General features: G+C 42.0%; 1 protein-coding gene across 5 annotated transcripts in view; it reads right to left on the bottom strand.

Moving 5' to 3' along the window:
• Positions 1-20,704, bottom strand: part of ASTN2 (astrotactin 2) — a 981,001-nt gene that overhangs the window by 10,988 nt on the left and 949,309 nt on the right. For all 5 annotated transcript variants that reach the window (XM_025359305.1, XM_025359304.1, XM_025359306.1 and 2 more), the window contains 2 exons: positions 6,486-6,586; positions 4,635-4,818 (listed from right to left, as the gene is read on the bottom strand). In XM_025359305.1, the coding sequence (XP_025215090.1) occupies positions 4,635-4,818; positions 6,486-6,586 (285 nt within the window). The remainder of the gene's footprint in view (positions 1-4,634; positions 4,819-6,485; positions 6,587-20,704) is intronic.

The raw sequence follows: 20,704 nt of genomic DNA, 5'->3' as shown, positions 1-20,704 counted from the left end.
TGGGAGTTATACCTGATGTAAATGACGAGTTGATGGGTGCAGCAGACCAACATGGCACAAGTATACATATGTAACAAACCTGCACGTTATGCACATGTACCCTACAACTTAAAGTATAATAATAATAAATAAATTAAAAAAAAAAAAAAGAAAGAAAGAAAAGAAACAAACAAAAAACCAAAACAAAACAAAACAAAAAAAAAAAAAAAAAAACATTTATATGGCTTCTGGGAGAAAGAAGAAACTTGTGAACAGAACTCACAAGAGCCATCATGATCCGTCCTTCGCTAAACAATCCAGCCTTGTTGTTTTTGTTTGTTTGCTTTTCCTTTTCACCTTGAACTCTCCTCTTTCACTTTGAACTCTCTTCTCCAATAAGATTTATATTTTTAACTGAAGTATATTCTCTTACCCAACCTTCTCTCATCTTTGCATTGGTAATTCCTTCTGATGAGAAGACTCTCTCCCTTCCACCTGGAGGACCCTTCTTCATTCTGTTTCTAAACTTAGAAATGTTCTTTCTTCCACAAGGATTCTTCCTTGAGCTCCAGGTCTGGATTAGCTGCTCCAGCTTTCTGCATCTGGAACCTGGTCACTCCAAGTGTGCTTTTGGGGCCAACAACATTAACATCACTATGAGAGCTTGTTACATTGCATTTTTTGGAATGTTAAAAGACCTCAGAGTTCATGGAATTCAGTAAATGCAGAATCTCAGGCCCAACCCAGACTACTGAGTCAATTTAGATTGTAACAAGTCCCCAGGTGATTCTCAGGCACGTTGAAGTTTGAGAAGCACTGCTCTAAAATGCTCGTCCATTCACATGCCAAATGCCACTGCAATTGCCAGCTGACCAGTCTTTTCCTCATTAGATGCTGAACCTTGTAAAGGCAGGATCTGTCATCTTCACTTGTATTTTTAGCCTCCAGTACATGGCCTGACACATAGTTAGCACATTAAATGAATGAATGAATCAATATCAATCAATCAAGTGAGATATCTTCAAGTCTTTTAATATTTGCAAGGACATTGCATTTCTTGGAATGTTAGAAGACCCCAGAGTTCATGGAATTCAATTGTTTCCAACTGTGATCTAAAGATTCTTGAGGGCTTGGAGAGACATAAGGGATGCTTGGGATTGGGTGGGGTGGAGGGGCATAGAAGAGGAGACCCAGCAGGTGGGACTCCAGGCCACCCACTCCAGTTTCTACCAGAACAAATCTTTAGTCATCTAGTCCACACATTTAATCATCTCATTACCCAATTACTCAACAACTAATTACTTAGCACCTACTTATAAATGTGAATACGACATAAGGGATCACTAACTACACATAGTTTACATTGTAGTGGGGAAGACAGATAACATGTAAGTAAACATACAAGCAATGTAAGATTCTAAATCTAGTAAGTGCAGGAACGATAGTTAAACCATGAGGGTGTGACAGAGCAAATGGGTAGACATTTTAGATAATTCTCTGTGGAGGTGGGCTGTGATTCCATGTAAGATTTATTTAGAAAAAAAAAAAAAGCCACTGGTTAAAAAAAAATAACACTGTTCTAGTTCATCCTGATCATGTTATAGGTGAGGAGACTGAAGGCCAGAAAGCGGCAGAGCCCAGGGTTGCACAGTGAGTTTATTAGCAGCACCAGGATAGATTAGGAGGCAGCTTCCTTGATTCCTGCTGACATAATCAGTGTGGGATGTTGGAGCAATCTCAGATATCCTCCTGGAGACTAGAAAGACCAGAGGAGGAGGAAGCTGGGTGACAGGGTGGGGACGTTCACAGACAGTGGCTGGTGACTGCCTGACTAGGGGTTAGCAGGTTATCACAGTCCATTACTGAGTGGATTGCCCATCCTTTGTGGGCAGCCTGGCGGCCTTTCCAGAAGATTTATGTCCTGGAGGCCCATAAAGGATTCCAGGAGGCTGTAAAGACAAAGTCAGAAGTGGAGCTCTGGTTTAGCTTCCACACAAACTCCCTGAGCCCTCTGGGAAAGCCCAAAAGAGTGGAATGCCTTCCTCTGTCCATAGGCAAGATGGCAGCTGAGAAGACTCACACAGCAGCTTTCATCTGGGGCTCTTCACTTCAGCCTGCCAGTCCGGCCCTCTTTTAGGTTTTATCTAAAGAACCTTCCTTTCATGTGCAAGGGAGAAAGTTAAAGTCCAGGACCCAACAGAACTGATAAGGCCTTGCCCTGGGGTGAGATCCCTTTTATCCCTGGACCAAGCTCTCATCTCTGTCCCTGAGAGCCTAAAATTCTTGGAGGGCCATTGCAAATGTTCTAAGGGCTCAAGGTGAGAGCTCAAGGCAGAACTGGCCTCCATGTCAAACTCTGCACAACTCTGGGCAGCTCATTTTGCCCCATGGGACCTCAATTTCCTTATCATCCAAAAAATGGCATTAATACCCTATATGGTCATTTCGAAGTTTTTAAAGCATGAAGTGCTGCCCACTAAGTATTTCAGGAAGTCATGCAATTCTCTCCAGTGCACCAATGCCACCCTGGCCTAGAATGCTATGCTGTGTTCCTGGGACTATTATCACAACAGCCTCTAGAGCCTCACTGCTGCTTTCTTACCTTGACCCCTATAATCAAGCCAGAGGGATCTTTCTCCTTTGATGGTGTGATAATATTATTCCTTTTTGTGAAAAATACTTGAAAAGCTTACCATTACCCTAAGGAGATAATACCAACTTCTTAACCTAATTTAAAGAGCATTCAGGATCTGGCTCCCACTGACCTCCCCCTTATTATCTCTTACCACTCCTGCTGTCACACACTTTGTTGCAACTACACGGAAATTCTTTAGTTGCTCTAAACACAGTGTTTACCAAAGTGCAGGCTGAGTTCTTCTAGGGTAGGGAAAGGATTTTAGGTGGTACTCAAGATGATCACAGACCCAATATTAAACAAAAATGAATCACGTTTGCAAAAGTGGTTAGATTAGCTCTTGCATTCTCTTCCCCTCTTTCAGGTTACTTCAAAAAGAAAATATTGGGCCGGCCAGTGGCTCATGCTTGTAATCCAAGCACTTTGGGAAGCTGAGATGGGCGGATCACTTGAGGTCAGGAGTTTGAAACCAGCCTGGCCAACTTGGTGAAACCCTCTCTCCACTAAAAAAAATTTTTTAAAATTAGCCTGGCATGGTGGTGGGTGTCTATAATCCCAACCACTTGGAAGGCTAAGGCAGGAGAATCGCTTGAACTCAAGAGGCGGAGGTTGTAGTGAGCCAAGATAGCACCATTGCTCTCCAGCCTGGGCAACAAGAGCGAAACTCCATCTCAAAAAAAGAAAAGACAATCTTGGTTTGGGGCTGTGTCTTTAACACTTCTCTAACTAATCTCCCTTTTGAAGGGACAGCCTCAGGCTCTGCTAGAATTGAACAACATTGTTTTCAGTTTTTTGTCTTGTTCCACTTTTGTTGATTTTGTCCATTGTATTGAAGGGTTAAGTTTAATTTTCTATTAAGGGAAGATGGTGTTGGTTTTTCCTCTACAAGATAATGTGTTTTCTGTTCAAATACATTTTTAATAAGAAGTGAATCTAAGAAAGAAATACAAAATAAAATATATATGGTGGTGAGATGGCAAAAGTCACAAAAGTGGTAGGCAAATGATCCAAAGTTGAGAAGAAAACTTCCACTGTCATGTAATATTTTCTCTTCTGAGCATTCCGTCGGGTAGTCTCTCTACTCCAAACACCTATCCTTCTCCCCAGCAACCCTCACTTACCTTACCCCAACTCAAACCTTAGGCCTCAGGCTCTCAGCCCCAGTGCAGCTTCATTGGGTGACCTAGACCAGATGCCTGTGTCTCATGTATGTTCCCAAAGAGTTCTGTTCTTCTGCTATCATGACACTTATTATTCCTGCTCTACATAACTGCCTGTTTAACTACCTGCAACAGGAAGTTATATATAGGTAGCAACCATTTCTACCTTTTTACCATTGCATTGTCAGCAGCCACCACATAACAGGTGCTGTTAAATATATGCTGAATGGATGAATGCTGCTAGATGCAAGACATACAATGCAGCCACCATTGCATATACTGCTTTATGAAGCTTTAGATGATAGTGACTGTGCCTTAGTTCTGTTTGAATCATTGCTGGTTCCTGGCATAGTGACTGGCATGCAGGACAAAAATAAAGCCTTCATACATGTTGAATTCATCAATTTATGTAGTCGTGTTCACTAATGGACTTTAGTCAAAATCATAGCTATTTACTGTAGAAAAACTCAGACTTCTTATGGAAGACTGAGAAAGGCCCTGGATTATGCACCATGGCGCCGCTGCTGTTCTCCTCCATGATCTTGGTTAGGACACAGGCCTTCAAAGAGCCTAAGTTTCCTATCTGTAAAACGAGGTGGGAGATGAGCAAGGAGAATGATTAATGCAAACAGCATCAATGCCCTTTCCCTATTAAACATTCCAGGAGTGCAGGAATCTAAAGTTCCAAGATTCTTTCATTCTCCCTGCTCATTTTCTATTTTTAGCCTTGACACGACTAAGGTGATAATCACCCTTATTTACTTGATAAAGCCTATTCTCAGCCTATGGGGAAAGGGTCCAGAAAAGTCAACTGGAAGCAAAAAGAATATGCCCTTTCAATCACACAAATACGCTCATACCTGGGCCCCAGCTCATCCTCACTTCTCCAGACGAAGTCGCCAAATTTTTCATAGTGAGAGTTGTAGTGGTGTTGCACTCGGAACAGCATCGAGGCTGAGACCTCCATCAGGGTGTTGTAGGCCATCTGCTGCTCCTTTCCACTTGTGTACCCATTGTACAGATTGTAGATCTTGTCAGCTATTTCTGAGAGGTCAGAAGGGCAGAAATTGATCACTGGGTGGTGAAAACAAGTAAGGATATAAGCATGGGCTTCAATAAGAAAGGCACAGTGGTGAGACAGTTTGCTTGCATAAGCTCTGGGAGCAGACAAACCTTAATTTCATCAGGAATACGTTATTGACTGGTTGTGTTTGGTTTCCTGTCATCTGGAGGTAATGATGTCTATTCTGGAGGTGCATTGGGAGAACTAAATTAAAGAGTGGATACAAAGCACTCAACACAGGGCCTGGCACAAAGTTAGTGCTCATAATTGCAAGCTTAATTATCAATATAATTATTGTAACTGTGATTTTACATACAATTGGTTTAAATAAACTGTCTTGGATAATCTCAACGCCCTCCTTCTATTTCCCCTTTGTTGTATTTCCAACACATTTCTGTGATCAGGTCTGATAGGTCCCCGTTTGAAACACCTTTCAAAGAAAATCCAAAGGCTTCTGCTTGCTGTTCATGGCTATTTCTACTGCTTCAGTTACTCCTGCTAATGAAAGTAACTTCAATTCAACATGACTAGAAGGTATATTCTTTCAGCTTCAAAAACCCCGATCGAAATCTCTATGTGGCCCAAAATCATTATTGACAACAGTTGCTGCTAGGAGAATCTGGAAACTTAAGAGTAAAAATGGGAGGAACATTTATGTTACCCTATTTTCTACTCGATTTTTATTTGTACTTTAAAAAAAAAAAAAAAAAAACAATGGACATGTGTTATTTTAAAATAAAAATTTTTTAAATTTATCAGGAAAATACTTTAAATCCCCTCTCCTTTGGTAGCATATAAAACATTTATAATTGAGTTTATTATTGAGCCATCTGCAGAAATGTCTGTCTCACCACCCACAATGTGAATTCCTAAAAGGTGGAGACCATGTCTCTACTGCATTGCTTGAACTTTTGAGAAATAATTGTTCAACTTTAAGTAGACCACCAGGACTTATGAGCCACTGTCACATTTTTCTAGACTTGATGTAGAAACTGCATCTACACAATGCTCAAGAACTAAGTATATGGTGTATCTGATTGACTACTTGTACTTTTTTCAGGTGTTTTTTTGCCTGCTGTTTACGTCATGAACCGGAAGCAGCAAAAACATTTAATCTTGCATGCTAACTGACTGATAATCACTGATGGTAGCTCTCTGCTGAGGATTCTGAGGCCACCATGGGACTGAATGGAACAGCATGCTGTGATCTGCTAATGATATCTGCTATGGGCACCACAAGGTGAAATGGTCTTCTAGGTGCCATCTCTTTACTACTCTAGCAAAGACAAGTGGGAGAAAATGGTCCCTGAGAAATCTAGGCCAAGGGACAAGATACAGTCATGGGGCTCTGACTCCCTACCATTCCTGGCCTGTAAGTCAGAACACAGATCAACTCTCTAAAAGAGGGGGAAGTCTTTCCACTGCCAAAGATATTGCTAGTCAATCTTAATTTTTCCCTTCATGACTTTGATTAATTTAGCTCCATGTTCCTCCTGTTCCCTTAGTGCCTTCACTTTCTTCTCCCTGTGCCAGTGTGTTGGTGTATGTGTGTGTGTATGTGTGTATGTTTAATGATTAGTGACTGTTGGGTACAGAACTTAGGGGAAATATGGGAGTTACCTTGGAGTTGAAAAACTAGGTCACCTACCTTCTGCCTTGTTGTCATCTACCAGTGGACAGGCCGTCCTCAGGGTTACCGTGCTTAGCTCTGAGTGCCTCCCTCGTGTATCCACAGCATACAGAGTGAACCTGCAGCACAGCAAGAAAACAGAGCACCAGGCTGTGACTTCACAGAAGGCCCTGGGAGTTGCAGGGAAGAACACAGTCATGGCACATTAGGCTATAGGAAAAATGATTTTTAAAAAAGAATGATAATTATAAAGCATTTGTTGAGCACTAACTGCCTACTCGGCACTTTGCACTTCATCTCAGCCTAAAAGGGAGGGATTTTTTTGTCATCCACATCTTGTCAATGAGGACACTGAGACTTAGATTGTGTATCTTTCCACTGTCTCAGTTACTGAGGAACAGAACGGGGGTATTGAATTCAAGCCATCTGAGTCCGGGGTCTGAGAAGTGAGCCCCAATGCTATCCTTTATGGCTGGATATATCAATTTATATATTCATTAGTTTACTCATTTAAGAAATATTTATTGAGCATTTACTCCACACCAGGAAGTACTTTAAGTGCTAAGGTTATAAAGATGAACAAGAGAGTCAAGGTCACAGATCAAAAAAGTAAGTAAAAATCAAAAAGTAAAAACAAAAAAATCAGATAATCGTTTAGTGTGGAAGAAAATATACCAGAATAATGAGAAAAAGACTAATGCGGGAGCGTGGGGAGTATAGGCTCCAGAAGGTAGCCCATGAAAGCCTTCCTGAAGAAGCATCTTTAGGACCTAAGACCTGAATAGTGAAGAAGAACCGGTTTATGGAAGGAAGACCTGGGGAAAGAGCATTCTATGTAGGATGCTCAGTAAGTACAAAGGTCCTGAGGAGAGAAGGATCCCAGACAGTTGAAGAAATGGGTAGCCAGTATGGCTGAAACAAAGGGAGATTAGGTAAAAGGTTGGTGGGAACCTCGTAGGCCATGCCAGGGAGACTGGGGGTTAATCTGGCTATAAGGCATATCCCTACCTTTCTGTGATGTCATCCGAAGCTCCATGCTATATTGGTGGGAGCAGACACAGCCTGTGTGGCCTTAGAAGGGAAGAACTGGTAAAACGTAGACCTGGTAGATTCAAGTGCACTTAATTCTTTCTAGAGCAGCCTCTGTCCTCTGTCCTATCTTGGGGAAGCTCTGTGACCCTTATATTCCCAGATCTCCAAGTTCTACAGTTAAGCAAAGTCTAAGAAGGGAGCAGAAACGACTTTCTAGGTGATGTGAGCCTTAGAGGCCAAGAACAATCTCAATAGAAGGGTTGAGCATCTGAGTGCTCTGTCTGCATCATGCCATTCTTTTTCACTAGCTTTTAAGGGTAGAGGCAGTAGTGTGAAGTGGGTAGAGGGTTCCCTACATTAAGTAGAAGAGACTGGGGTCCTAATGGCCCTATTTTCTTACCTCCTTCCCTGCATCTCAAAGTATCCCATGTTATAAAATAGGCAAAACACTATGATTACCAAGTTTCAGAATGGTGAGCCCTGATTGGCCATACTTACTTGCACTTAATAATTATAAGTTGGTTATACAAATTAATTATTAAGTGCTAAGACCCTAATATGTGTCAAGCACTGAGCTAAGAGTTACCTACATTAACACAATTAGTTCCCCAACACAATCCTAAATGACAGGTACTATTACTCTCTTTATTTTATATGTGAGGCTCAGAGAGGGGAAACAGCTTGCCCAGAACCACATGGTAATTACTAGGACTGGCAATTTAAACCTTGGTTTCTCTGACTCTAAAGTTCATACATGCAACCACCATAAGCTGTTGTCTTCTGATCACAGTTCTGTAGAAACCAACTCTGTAAAAATGTGATTCCATTAGCTGCATTTGCTGAACCCCAACTATGTTGAAGCAGTGCCATCTCATACGTTTTCTGATCTTATGAAAACATGCTAAATTAATCACCCTCATTATATACACCCTTCAGAAGATAAAACTGAAGATTAAAAAAATTAAGCAATGTGTCCAAAGTCACAGGTTCAGAAAATTAAGGAGCCAAGACAATCATCTGTCTTACTCTAAAACCCACGCTCTTTGCTCTCAGCTGCCATTTTATTGCTCCCACTTGCAAGCTCAGAGGATCAGATCTGGGTTACCTACACGGGCCCTGCCAGCTTTGACTTCCCATGACCTGAGGCCTCAAAGGTTGTTTTAATAAAGGGTACCATGAGTCAAAACTTCTTGGTACAAAGGAAGCAGGGGGTGACAGAGGAAGGTACCCAGTCTTGGAGATGGCCATATGTGGGTTCATATTCCAGTTTTACTGCCTAGTGTTTTGAACTTGGGCAAGTTGCTTCACCTCTCTGAGCTCATGCACCTCTCTGCACCCGGCAACTGTGATAGAGAGACTGCCACCCACCTCACAAGTGCAGTATGGATAGATGTGAAATTTAAGTGCACTGTGAGGTAAGTTATCATTGGAAAGCCATGCAGAAGGGTTGAGAACAAGATCATAAATAAATTTGAGGAGGTGAGAGTAAGCAAGTGGCAAGGTGGGAAGTGAGAACAGCATTGGGCAACATTATGTAAGCACTTATCATCCACATATGGACCCATCTAGAAAGTGGCAGAGGCAAGATGTAAACGCTAGCATGCATGTCCCAGAGTGCATGCATGTCCCAGAGTGCACACACTTCAGCTTGGGTACAGCATATTGTTGTCATTTAACACAGTGCTAGGCACATAGTAGGCACTTGATAAATACTGGTATGAATTAATGAATCAAAGCATACCATCTCTCATTTCTCAATTTTAGTTTCTCCATCAATAAAATGAGGTTAGTTTCACAGACAGTACATGGTTGTCTCAAGGATGACATGGAGTGATGCATGAGAAAGTGGCTTGTAAGACGAGGATTTTTATAAAGACCATACATAGAGCACTTATTTGTGCAAGACAATACATTTTAAAAAATGCTTTCTTGGAGTTAGAAGAGAAGATGTATTTCAACCAAGGGAAACATGGAAGGCTTGTAGTGAATAGAATATATGAATGAAAGTTCAAAATATGTAAAGTAGGAATATGTTTTAACACTGCTTTCTCATAGGCCACTTATGCTCCTGTGGTGCTTCTGCAATCCATTTCCTCCATCCAAGAGGGCCCAGGGTCATCTTGCTGCTTAGCCAAGGAGCATGAATAAGAGAGCCCCCACCATGCTGGGTAAGAAGTGGTCTTAGGTATTCATGCCATAAAAACTGGGTAGAATCCTTGCTTTCTCCAATTGCTGGCTGAACATTCTTTGGGAAGTCACTTCACCTTCTTTGAGTCTCAGTCTCCTCACCTGTAAAATAGGTTGAAATTATCCATATCTCACAAGTTGGGGGTCAAGACTCAGTGATACAATGACAATAATAGACCCAGTTCAATCTTTGCTCCCTAAAAGGTAGCTTCTATTTTTGTTATTATAGTAACCAAACATGGCAGTGGGGACCTCGGGATGGAGGAGGACTCAAGCAACCCTGCTGGGGGGTGGAGAAGGAGGAAGATGTCAACCTCACAATCCTGGGTCAAAAGTCACAAGGCCATGCGCTTTCTGCCTGTCTCAGATGTAATTGTAGAACTGTTCCAGAGGCACATCTGAAAGCTGTTAGGGGACCAGGCAGGGCCTGGAGGGGTTATTTGTGAAGGGGAGAAAGTGGCAGTCCCTGATAATGAAGGAGAGAGGGAGAAAGAGACAGAGAAAGTGGGAAGTAGGGGGACAGAGACCAAGAAACAGATACAAATATATACCGCAAGCAAATCCATACAGCAGGAGAGTGAAAGAGGGAGAGCCAGGGACAGAGAGAGACAGAGACAGAGAGTGAGGAGAGAGAGAGGGAGAGGGAGAGGGAGGGAGAGGGAGAGGGAGAGGGAGAGTAATCAGACCTCTGAGTTTCTCAGGATCAGAAAGAGTGTTAGCTTCTCCCTGCTCAGTTCTGTCATCGTCTCTCTGAAGCAAGCTGAGGTTCACTGATAATTTGAACTAAAACTCCTGTACCATCAACTCCCAATCATGATTTTATAAGTGAAGAAACCAAGCCCAGAAGGAAAAACAACTTGTGCAAAACCCACTTGCCAATAAGTTCATACTAAAGACTCTGGCATTCCTGACTCCTCCTCCAGTGCTCTCTCCTACATTTCCATGCCCTGGCTGATTGAAGTCCAAGTCTACTTATGGGATGCGTTCATTATGAAAGAAGTGGCTCATGGATAACATTGGATGGTCTATTTAGGAACCTGGAGCTCCAGGCCCAAACCATTGCTATTCCTTTGCTTGGCCTTATTGCAGGGGAAGGAACACTGGCCAAGGTGGCTGAAACCTGAATTTGAGTACCAGCTTGTCCACAGACTGCGTGGTATGACATCTTGCATACCTACAGTAATACAGCCTCAGTGTATTGGGGGGTTGAAATCCAAACAAACACACTGTGTGGGGAAATGCCTTGGGATGACTGCTCCAAAGTATTTTTCAGTGTTTCATTGTCATCCTCAGGACATCATCTTCATCATCCTTAGGACAAAGGCCATCACTCTCAGGACAAACTCCTCAACTTGGAACCCCCTCATTTGAGCTCTGGTCAGAGGTCTAGGTGTGCTTGCTGACCTTCCTCTCTACTGTTTCACAGCAGAGACATCTCCAGCTGCTAATGGTTCCAGAACACAGATCCCATCTCTGAACCTTTCCACCAGCGGCACCCTCTGGCTGAGTCGCTCATCCCCTTCTTCACTTGACCCCTTTCCACCTTGTCCTTGAAGCATCACTCAAACCTTACCTCCTCTGGAAAGCCTGCTTTGACCCATCTGGAAAGCTGCTTAGCCCTCCTTTTTCCCTGCATGGTGCCCATGCCACATGGTGCACATGTCACACAGCTAGGTCAGCACCCCTTCACTTCCCTCTTGCCCCTATGAGTATGTGACTGTCTTCAGGATCAGAATATGGTTCTGCTCATCTCTAAACACCTACACCTGGTGCGCCAATGCTCAGCACACACAGGTCAGAATGAATATGAGGCTCATTTCGCTTTCCTGGAAATCAGTCTTTCCATCTGTAAAATGAACAGAAGATGACTAGATTGAAGGGTTACTAAAATGAATGGAATAACAAGAGGGCTAAAGGCATGGCTTTGGAATCAGACAATTTGTTGTTAAATTCTGGCTTCTCTTACATTGGTTTTGTGTAGCCTTGTCTCAATGTACTTACCTGTACAATGGGAATCATAATATTAAAACTCACCATGGAGGGTTCTTCTTAGAATAAAAGAGAGTGCAGCATGGAAAGTGCTCAGCACAATTCCCGACATATGCTATGCAATATCCAATAAGCAATCAATTGCTTTTGGCATCATCATTAGGGTTAGTACTAAGCCACTGCCCAAGACTCTGACTTCACCCCCAGTGAGAGTAAGTGGTCCCAGTGGAGATCGGAGGAGGGTGGGTAGAAAGGAAGCTGTTGTTGGTCCCATCCAAGACCCCCAGACCTCCTCACAGCAGGGGTGAGAGAATGAAACCAAGAAGTTAATTGGCGGTGAGAGCTTCTCACAGATCTGACAGGGGGTAAGAGCAGGGACAGAGCCCTAGAGGCCCACATCAGGCCCGGGTCCCCGAGAGTACAGGAGAATGCGTTTGAAGTCTCCAGGCCAACGCCTGCTCTTCCCCAGCCGCAACATGATTTAGGCATTCTGGGGAGGCAAAAGTCTCCTCGCTGATTTGAAGGGAAACAGATGTTTCCAGGCCAGAGGCCCAGGCCTTGTAAAATGCTCCTTCCCCCAACACAGCTTTGGCAAACAACTTCCCGTTAGCTCAGGCCCACCCCTCCCACCCCCACTGCCATGGCTCCCCTCCCTGCCACTTCCAGCACAATGTGGCAGACAGGGGCAGTAGGAAAAGCACCCAGGCCCAGCTTAAGCTTTGGGTCTGAGAAGCTGGATGGCCAGGGACTCCTCAATGCCCATCTCTATGCCTCAGCCTCCCATCTCTGCAGTGAGGGAACTGGACCAAGATCACTGCTGAAGGATAGGTTAGATCTAATTTTCTAGGAACTGAGAGTTGTTTTTTCTTCGATAGAGCTGGTGTTACACGTTCCAGACTTTTCTCCACTGGATTCTGTGGCAAAGAGCATGGACTTACAAATAAGGCTGTTCTGGATTTGAATCTGGACTCCACCTGGACAGTAGTAAGAAGCTACTGAGCAAGTAGAAATTTAACCATTGAGCCTCAGTTTCCTTAGCTGTAAAATGGGGACAAAAGTTTTATCTTGTGGGATTGTGAGAATGAAATCAGAATGCAATCTCCCTACCCATAGTTTAGGTTTCTTGTGAACAAAATCAAGTACTGTATGTTTTCCCTTGTACTATTCATGATGCCCAGACAGTCTGGATGCAGAGAAAATGTGTAATAGTGTTTGTGACTGATTTCTGATGGGAAGACTGCTAGACACTCTGAAGTCCAAAGCCTCTGGTTCTGAATCCAGCTCTACTCAAGTAGTAGAAAGAGCGTTTCTGCTTTTATGATCACAATGAGGCAGGGTGTGTAGGGGTTAGAACAGACACTGGAAACCTGCTACCTGAGTTCCAATGTTTGTTCTACAACCTACTATATTTATGACCTTAGGCAAGTTAATTGACCTCTCTGTTCTGTAGTGTTTCTTGTCTTTAAAGTGTGTGGCCGGGCGTGATGGCTTACACCTGTAGTCCCAGCACTTTGGGAGAATGAGGCAGGTGGATCGCTTGAGCCCAGGAGTTCAAAACCAGTGTGGGCAACATGGTGAAACCCCATCTCTGCAAAAAATACAAAAATTAGCTGTGCATGGTGGCACACACCTGTAGTCCCAGCTACTCGGGAGACTGAGGTGGGAGGATCATTTGAGCCTGGGAGGTCGAGGCTACAACGAGTTAAGATGGCACCACTGCAGTCCAGCCTGGCCACCAGAGCGAGACCCTGTCTCTAAATAAATAAATTAGTAAAAATAAAATGTATATGATAATATTATCTATCTCAAAGGGATGTTAGAGGAATAAAGTTCATGAAATGGTGCTTGGCACATGGTAAGTGGTAAGTTAGCATAACTGTTATTCAATGTGCATGTGTTTAAACAATTCATCTCTTCTATAATGGCTTTAAAACAAGACCTCTGCCCCAGTTCTTTGACAGTTCACCTTGAATACGGGCAGGCTCATGAGTGCTTTGACCAGTAGAGCAAAATGGAAGGGATGCCGTGTGACTTCTGAGTCTGGGTCATTAAAGGGGATGCAGCTTCCACCTTGCTCACTGAAACATTCTCATTTGGAACCGTGAGCCTCCATATAAGAAATCTGAGTGCCCTGAGGCCACTGTGGTGGGAGGAAGACAAGCCATAAGGAGAGGCCATATGTGGGTGCTTCCGCAGCCCTGGTACCTAGGCTCCAGATGGATGAGTAAAGGAGCCATCAGATAATTCTCACCCAAGCAGGCAAGTTACTCCCAGCTTTTGAATTCTTGCAGTTGAGGCCCCACTCTTCGTGGAGCAAAGACAGCCCAATCTGCTATGTACTGTCTGAATTTCCAACCCACAGATCCACGAGCAAAATCAAATGGTTATTTTAAGCTGCTAAGTTTTGGGGTCATTTGCTGTGTCATCAATAGTAACTGCAACAACTAACAAATATTGCAAGCAGGATCAGCAAACTACAGCCCATAGTCCAAATCTGGCCCACTGCCTATTTTTGTAAATAAACCTTTTACAATCACACTCTTTTGGTTTGCTTTGAATGCATTTTCTATGGCTGCTTTCACACTACAATGGCAGAATCATGTAATTGTGACAGAAATCACAGCACCGTCAAGGCCTAAAATATTTACTATCTGGACCTCCAGAGGAAAGCTTACTGACTCCAGTGTAGAGCTTTGAAAGTACTAAATGGAGTACCTTTTGCTTACATTATTTCATTTAATCCCAAGGTTAGAAATCATTCCCATTTTACAGTTAGGCTCAGAGAGTTCAAGTGACTGATTCAAGGTCACACAGCTCTCTAACTGCAGGTCTAATGCCTCCATGGTATGTTGAAGATCTAGACTCCATTTTGAGTAATAATGGTGTTGGGTAAGTCCCACCACGCTCTGCTCTCAGTTTCCCAGCCTAAGACATGAGGGTACTGGGCAAGTTGGTCTGGAGAGGCTGCCAAAATTCAGATGTCCAAACATCCCCCCAGCTGAGTGCTAGCTACCAGGCAAAGTATTTCTGTTCCCCTTTAGTCTAGGAGTACCAAAGTGAGGCGTGAGAATGAGTCACCAGGGGCTGCTATGCATCCCTGCTCACTCTCACAGGCAGCCACCCACTCTTGAGCACCAGAACCCAACTTTCCTCTCTCCCAACTCAAGCTGACAACCCATGCTTTCTGCCAACATAAATATTTAATTCTAGTGCCCGGAACAAAGAGACCATCTTGGTGTTAAGGACTTCCATCCTACATCCTAGTTTCTACTTTCAAAACAACTCAGTCTGAGGCATGATTGGGAGGCCCTGGCTTAGAAGAAAGGTAAAGCAGTTTGTGGTTGGGCTGCAAACACCAGCTCTCCACACGTGCACTCCCTTCAACCCCTCAAGCTGTATGAGCTAACAGGCAAAAGAATCAGGGGGGTGGGGAGCTGGCAGGGAGAGCTCTGCAGGAAGGCCAAGTCTGGAAACCAGTGTTGGTTCTAAGCTCAGGCAGAGGTGACAGCAACCTGGAAATAGTGCTAGGCATCCACTGTTCTGACTGCTAAATCCCCTGAAATTCACTGGTATGTGAGCATCTCCCTAAAATTCATAGTGCAGTGAACATCAGAACTCAGAAACAAATAATTATAGTATTAACACTTAAAATTAAATGCATGTAAATTGATTTACAATTAAAGTGTGTTGAGTGTATCTCCAATACCTGAAGAGTGAGTGATTATCACAGCAGTTCCACTCTGTGTGCCTTGCCATAAGTGAATGCCTATAAGGTGCTAGGCATTCTGCTAAACAGGGAAGAAACACCCATTAAAAAAAAAAAAGAGTGGGGTTTTGGCTGTCACAGAGCTCACAGAAGAGCAGGGAGATGGTCAAATGAACAAGAAATGGGACACAGTACTATAAGCTCTTCAATAAAAATGTATTCTTGCCCCTATGTTTGCTTCAGGTGTGTCTGTTCTTCCTTCTTTCAAAACAGCGGATTAAGCCTTAGATATGAGTTTAAAAGCTACTATGAACTAGACTTTATCTTGCTGGATCTTCTGTCTGCTGCAAACTGGGATTGTCAACCACCTACAGGACTCTCATTTTTTTGTGAGAAAAAAATGATGACAATTCTTGCCTTCTCCTTTCTGAAAGCCTTTGAGGAGTGAATGAGACAGTGGATTTAAATACATAAATACTATGCAAATGATCTGTGTGAGTGTATTCATTCATTCATCAAATATGAGTGACCTGATCCCTCTTGAAAAAAAAAATGCAGGTTGGCATGTTTCTTGGCTTTAACAACAATGACTGTGTTTGCCTTTCTTTTCTTGGTCTTCTCCTGTCCCTTCCTCTCCCCATCCTCCTTCTTTTCCTCCTCCTTCTTTTTTATTCAGGGTGTGGACTAAATGATAACACATAATTGTACTAGCTATAGTACTTAATTGGAAGATGTTTATATTTTAATAGGCTGTTTTAGGGTAAAGCAGACACAGACTAACCTTATAGTCTCAAGTTAAGGAACGAACTGAACACAGAATGCCCAATTATTCTACTCCAACTTGCATTCCAGGGATCTTTGAAGCAAATTGTAGGCTTTAAAAAATATCTTTATTGTATATTAGACAGCATCTCTGAACTCAGATATAAATAATAATTTTTAAAGTGACTTCAGTTATAGAAATGACTTTTTCAGAAGGCATCACTTGGAAGTATGTTGAATTGAGAGGCAGAGGATATGATGTGTAGGTTTCACCTTGTCATTAACTAGCTACGTAGCTTTGGTGGCATTATTTGCCCTCTCTGCACCTCAGTGACCTGTCAATAACCCCATGGTGATGGTGTGAGGACTAAATGGTGATTATGGATGTAAAAGTGCCTTAGAGATTCTACACACATTTCCTGGGCACATACTCTGTATCAGATACAGTGCTAGAAGCTTTTACACAGTTGTCTTCTGTTCCCTTTACAACTGCCTAAGGGGTGTGTATTATTAAATCCTTTTTACAAGGAGGCAAGTGAGCCTTGGAAATTTGGATTGACTTTCCCAAGGCTACAGAGATAGTAGTAGTAGTTCAGCCAGGCCCCAACATAGGTCTACTCACTCAAAGTCCAGTGCTCTTTCCAAATGGATAAAATTATTAGGCATTCATTGGTCCCAAGTGGGTCTTGAGTCACAGTTCAGAGGAAGTTAAAGTTTATTAGGAGGATGAACTCCATGTTCCCAACTTTTGACAAGGAAGAGATCTTACAACAGGAACACACTACTGCTCCTTTTAACACTGACATCACTTCTCTTCCCACATCTGACCCTAAAGCCCTTTTCTTCTTCCATGGTGTCTTTAAGATTGAATTTTGCCAAAGCCAAGCTCAGAGGAGGAGGGGCCAAGCAGAGGCCACCAACTTGGATTTACTCTTGGCCATTAAGTCAGGGAACACTATAGGCAGAATGGTTCTTATCTACTCAGTTCTGAGCTGAACTCAGTTCCCGTCTCATATGTGAGTTCTTCTTTCCATGAGTGGAGGGGTGGGAGTGGGAAGAAGAAACAAGCCCTGTGCTGGGGAGTCTAAAAGACTGAGTTTGCATCACGACTTTCTCTATTTCCTGTTTCTATCATCTCTGAGAGTCTTAGTTTCCCTATCTGTAAAATGGAGTCAACAATACTTGCCTTCCGAGATTGTTATAAGAATGAACAGCATGAGAAATACCCAGAACAGTGCTTGGTACAATAAATGTTATCTTGCTTGTCTTGCTTACTTATGATACTCAAGTAAGATAAAATGGAAACAGTGCTTCTTTAAAACCAAATCCCTGCACAAAGGCAATGGTTCTGGAGGGTGTTGTTTTTCAAAAGATTTCGTTAGAGCTCCAGTTCAGCCACAGCATGTATAGGCAAATCATGCCATGTTTGTGAGCCTCAGTTTCCTCATCACTTACCCCATGACAGCAATATCCACTTTTGATCGTAGTTAAGAAAACTAGAAACAATTTACACACTAAAGCACTGGCTCAGCTGGAGCCTGAACTCAGGGTTGCCTATTGTGACCTTGGGTGAATTTCTGCCCCATGGACTTTGCTTTATTTTCCTATTTCACAATGGGTCACCAGATGTCTTCACTGGTGAATGATAGCAAATATTAACTCCAGTTAGTGCCAATCTTCTGTAAGCTCTTCCACCAAGACAAAGGAAGAAGGAACACCGAAAACAAATTCTATAAGGTGGTGTTATCATTATAGAATTTGTCTGATTAAAACCAGATGAAATCCAACATCCCTTGTATAGATACCACACAATACTAACCAAACTGGACAACTCTAAAAAAGACTATACTCTATGGCAAAGTAGAATTTGATAATAGAGATATCAAAGTAGAAATAGACAATAGAGATATCTATTTTTACCATTTCTATTCTACATTGTACTGAAGGTTCTAGACAGGACAATTTAGCAAGGAAAAAAAAAGCATCCAGATAATGTGGAGAAATAGGAACACTTTTACATTGTTGTTGGGACTGTAAACTAGTTCAGCCGTTGTGGAAGACAGTGTGGCAATTCCTCAAGGATCTAGAACTAGAAACACCATTTGACCCAGCCATCCCATTACTGGGTATATACCCAAAGGATTATAGATCATGCTGCTATAAAGACACATGCACACGTATGTTTATTGCGGCCCTATTCACAATAGCAAAGACTTGGAACCAACCCAAATGTCCATCAATGATAGACTGGATTAAGAAAACGTGGCACATATACACCATGGAATACTATGCAGCCATAAAAAAGGATGAGTTCATGTCCTTTGTAGGGACATGAATGAAGCTGAAAACCATCATTCTCAGCAAACTATCGCAAGGACAGAAAACCAAACACTGCATGTTCTCACTCATAGGTGGGAATTGAACAATAAGAACACTTGGTCACAGGTCCTGTGATGTGAACACATGATGTTCCCTAGAACATCATACACTGTGTCCTGTCGTGGGGTGGGGAGAGCATGGAGGGAGAGCATTAGGAGTTATACCTAATGTAAGTGACAAGTTAATGGGTGCAGCACACCAACATGGCACATGCATACATATGTAACAAAACTGCACGTTGTGCACATGTACCCTAGAACTTAAAGTATTAAAAAAAAAAAAAAAGTTTATGGTAGGAGGCCTGGCACAGTGGCTCACACCTGTAATACCAGTACGTTGGGAGGCCAAGGTGGGTGAATCACCTGAGGTCAGGAGTTCGAGACCAGCCTGGCCAACATGGTAAAACTCTGTCTCTACTAAAAACACAAAAATTAGCTGGGCATGGTGACACACATCTGTAATCCCAGCTACTCAGGAGGCTGAGGCAGGAGAATCACTTGAACCTGGGAGGTGGAGGTTGCAGTGAGCCTAGATTGCGCCACTGCCCTCCAGCCTGGGTGACAGAGTGCGATTCCATCTCAAAAAAAAAAAAAAAAAATCAACAACAACAGAAAAAAAAAACAAAAAACAAAAAACAGTTTATGGTAGGAAGTAATAGTTAATTGCTCATTTAAACCCCATGTGACATTTTCTTTACTACAAATTATTTAAGTTGTAAGATTATTAAATTTTCAGTTTAATACTAGTGTCCAAAAAAAAAACAAGAAAATCAACAATATAAACATGAGACTATTCTCATATCACTTCCAAAATTATTATTCGAGCAAAACGACCAACGACTACTTAATTTTGAAAAGATGTCAATAATCTCTTCTAAGATTGAAGAAAAAGGTAATTTGGAAAATTCTCTAAAAATACTACTGCTGGTAAACTGAGTTTACTTTAACAGCAACAATAAAAAAGGCCCAAGCCATCCTTAAAATCTAAAAAAAAAAAAAAAAAAAAAAAGCATCCAGATAAGAAAAATAAAGGTACTACAATCTATTTGTGTAGAGACATAATCATATATATGGAAAATAAAAAGGAGTCCACAAAATGTTAGATATAAAAAAAAGTTCATACTTCAACACAATAAAAGCTATATACAATAGACCCACAGCTAATATTACACCAAATAGGGAAAACCAAAAAGCCTTTCCTTTAAGATCTGGAACAAGAAAATGATGCCCACTTTCATCACTGTTACTCAACATGGTACTAGAAGCCCAGCTAGAGAAATCAGACAAGAGAAAGAAAGAATGGGCATCCCAATTGGAAAAAAGGAAGTTAAGTTATCCTTATTTGCAGATGATATGATCTTATACTTGAAGACACCTAAGACTCCACCAAGGAAAAAAAAACATTAGAACTGACAAAATCAGCAAAGTTGTAGGATACAAAATCAACATACAAAATAAGTAGCATTTCTACGTGCCAATAATGAACAATCTGAAAAAGAAATGAAGAAAGGAATCCCATTTAAAATAGCTACAAATAAAATGGAATAAATGTAATCAAAGAGGTAAAAGATTGCTACAAAAAAAAATAAATAAAACATTGAGGCAGAAATTGAAGAGGACACACAAAAATAGGAAAGATATTCCATGTTCATAGATTGAAAGAATAAACAAAATGTCCATACTACCCAAAGCAATCTATAGAGTCAATGCAATCCCTATCAAAATACCAATGATATTTTTATTAGTCAATTTTCCTGCTGCTGATAAGGACATATCTGAGACTGGGAAGAAAAAGAGGTTTAATGGACTTACAGTTCCACATGGCTGGAGAGGCTTCACAATCATGGCAGAAGGCAAAGTGGAGCAAGTCACATCTTACATGGATGGCAGCAGGCAAAGAGAGAGCAGAACTCATGCAGGGAAATCTCTCTTTATAAAATGATCAGATCTTGAGAGACTTATTCACTATCATGAGAACAGCACAGGAAAGAATCTCCCCCATGATTCAATTATCTCCCACTGGGTCCTTCCTACAATACGTGGAAATTCAAGACGAGATTTGCGTAGGGAAATGACCAAGCCATATCAACATTCTTCAGATAAATAGAAAAAAAATCATAAAATTCCTGTGAAACCACAAAAGACCCAAAATAGACAAAGCTATCCTGAGCAGAGAGAACAAA

Source organism: Theropithecus gelada, chromosome 15 (assembly GCF_003255815.1).
Source record: "Theropithecus gelada isolate Dixy chromosome 15, Tgel_1.0, whole genome shotgun sequence".
Taxonomy (NCBI): domain Eukaryota; kingdom Metazoa; phylum Chordata; class Mammalia; order Primates; family Cercopithecidae; genus Theropithecus; species Theropithecus gelada.
This window is presented reverse-complemented; position numbering and strand designations above follow the sequence as displayed.